Source organism: Limulus polyphemus, unplaced genomic scaffold (genome assembly GCF_000517525.1).
Source record: "Limulus polyphemus unplaced genomic scaffold, Limulus_polyphemus-2.1.2 Scaffold2418, whole genome shotgun sequence".
Classification (NCBI taxonomy): domain Eukaryota; kingdom Metazoa; phylum Arthropoda; class Merostomata; order Xiphosura; family Limulidae; genus Limulus; species Limulus polyphemus.
Window position 1 is genome coordinate 92,506 of NW_013668028.1, and position 2,741 is coordinate 95,246.

The window sequence follows — 2,741 nt, forward strand, 5'->3', positions numbered from 1 at the left end:
CTAGAAATATTGATCAGTAGTAACGGTGAAATAACTAAATTTCCATTATAATAATACACTTTGATGATTGATACAAATACAGGTAGTGAAGGTGATAAAAGTGGTATTATAATATACCAACACGGGGTCAAAAAAGGCAAGGAAAACGGCCTACATGATTTGTGTAAGCTTTTCCTTGATTTCTTTTAAATATGTGTTATATGTTCTGATTTTAAAATAATGTGTAAATTACATTAAATATACATACTTTTCTAAAGTAGCTTTATGTCATTAAAACCACTAGTACGTTTATATACTTTTTTGTTTTTATTTTTCACTACCAGAGATATTTCCGGATCATGTGCGAACGGGACCATTTCATGCCAAGAATTCCTTTTAATAAAGTAGCTGTCCCTGAAAACAGTTTTTTACATATTAAGAAAGTGTCTCCGGCTTCTCAGTGTAAAAAGATGTTCGGTAAAGGTAGGTTCAAAATATGGTTTTCTGTTAGGATGTGGAGTTTGTATATATATATTTTCCCAATTTTTATTATTATTAAAATAACCGACCGTCGTTTTTTCCATTATTATTAATATTAAAAGCCTTAAACCATAAAACAGAATTTAATAAGTTAGGATTGGTAGAAGAAAATTAACATTAAATGGTAATTGTTGTTGTTGTTTGAAATTAAGCACAAAGCTACACAATGAGCTATTTGTGCTCTGCCTACCACGCAAACATACCGCTGTGCCACTGGGGGCATTTAAATGGTAATCAAAATATTACTTGTGCGGGTACAAATTTAAGGGCGAAATTGTAAACTGTTTTTTTTCTTATGGATGCTCTTTAAGTCACATGTAACAACATGGAAATAGTAAGTTAACTGTTTTCACGTGTACTTATTTGTTGATTGTTAAGCAAAATGCTACACAATGGGCTATCTACTCTCTGCCCGCCGCAAATGTCAAAACTCGATTTTGATCGTTATAAGCCCACAGACTTGCTGCTAAACCACTGAAAGGCTTTCACATGTATATTAATATGCCAGTGATAATTTAAAGTAGCAGTGGCCACCAGGGGCGGATTGGCATTGAAGGACAAGCCCGGGCAATATCACGTGCTGTATACTGACTAAACAATTATAATTTAAAATAAATGTCTAAAGAATGCGTCAAATGCACCGGTCTACCGGGAAATTGTCCAGTTACCCGGTGGGTCAATCCGCTCCTTGTACCCACAAGTTAACAGTTTCAGATTCACTTGAACCTGAAATTAAAGTTGAAATGTTACTTTGTAAAACAAAATAAACCCACATACCACGTGACAAGCAAGAGTTTGTCACATTTCAGGCCGATACGTGACTCATTGAATCAGGTATGCCTGGCGCAGTTACATAAACTATTTACATGTTGAAGCTGAATTCCATAAGTATATGTGTGAAGCAAGGAAATTTATACTCCAATGTACAAACATCATTCTTACAGAATCCAAAAACGCCGATTTATTTATATTCTAATTCTAGTTAGTTGGTTAGTTTGTATTTAAGCACAAGCTGCACAACGGGCTATCTGCGCTCTGTCCATGTCCACCACGGGTATCGAAACCCTGTTTCTAGTGTTGTAAGTCCACAGGTGTGCTTTTGAGGGAATTTTTTTAGATCAGTCACGTTTACCGGACAAAACGTAACCTACATGTTTACCAATTTATTCAATAAAATGTTAATAAAAAAATAGCTTCCATAAATAAATATTGTTACGACAGCGGTAGTCACGTGACGCTGGTAACACGTCATGATATTCTAGAAGGATCGGGGAACATAACGAATAATCCAGTATGTGCTAGGCGCCCTCTATTCCAATATATAATTGCGCTGGATAACGTGAGACAAATTAATCGGAATTGAATTGCAGACAGGCAGAGATAAAGACCGACAATTGAGTCAAGCGTGGCAGTGACCGTGAGTAAGTGCGTGAATCATTTTACTGGATAGATATGACGCAAGATGTGGAAGAATGGTGCAGGATGTGCAGTACATGTTGTGCTAAAAGGGGACCCAAGCATACGGGACGTGCTCCAATGAAGTTATATCAAGTTGGTGCACCAATGCAAAGAGTGGCTGTTGACATTGCTGGTCCTTTGCCCCAAACTCGTGCTGGAAACAAGTACATTTGTGTGGTGATGGATTATTTCACCAAGTGGCCTGAGACATATGCAATACCAAATCAGGAAGCTACAACTGTAACTTCGGCTATTAGTGATTTCTTCTTCAGATTTGGTATGCCATACGAACTGCATTCAGATCAAAGCCATAACTTTGAATCAGCTGTGTGTTCCATGAATGCTGCAATTTGTTTGGCATACGAAAGACCAGAACAACGCCACTTTACCCACAGTCTGATGGGATGGTAGAAAAGTACAATTGGACAATGGGATAGGAACTGGCAAAGTTTTGTAATAGCCGCCAAGATGACTGGGATGTCTTACTCCCTCCACTGTTGATGGCCTATAGGACAGCAGAGCATAAAGCCACTGGATACATCCCAGCAAAGTTGATGTTTGGTCGGGAATTTCGGTTGCCAGTAGATCTGTTAACAGGGCGCCTACCTTATGAAGAGTTGCCTGAAAATGTTTCAGAGTTTGTGAAAGTGTTATCGGAAAGGATGGATGATATTCACCATCAAGTGCGTTCAAACTTGAAAAAGTCTGCTGATTCGATGAAGCTATCTTATGATAAGAGATCTACTGAAGTCAGCTTTGAACCA

At 37.8% G+C, this 2,741-nt stretch overlaps 1 protein-coding gene across 1 annotated transcript in view; it reads left to right on the forward strand.

Moving 5' to 3' along the window:
* Window positions 1–336: 336 nt before the first annotated feature.
* LOC106466902 (T-box transcription factor TBX2-A-like) overlaps window positions 337–2,741 on the forward strand; it is a 39,932-nt gene continuing 37,527 nt past the window's right edge. The window contains exon 1 of the mRNA XM_022394978.1: window positions 337–462. Within this exon, the coding sequence (XP_022250686.1) occupies window positions 339–462 (124 nt within the window). The 5' untranslated portion in view covers window positions 337–338. The remainder of the gene's footprint in view (window positions 463–2,741) is intronic.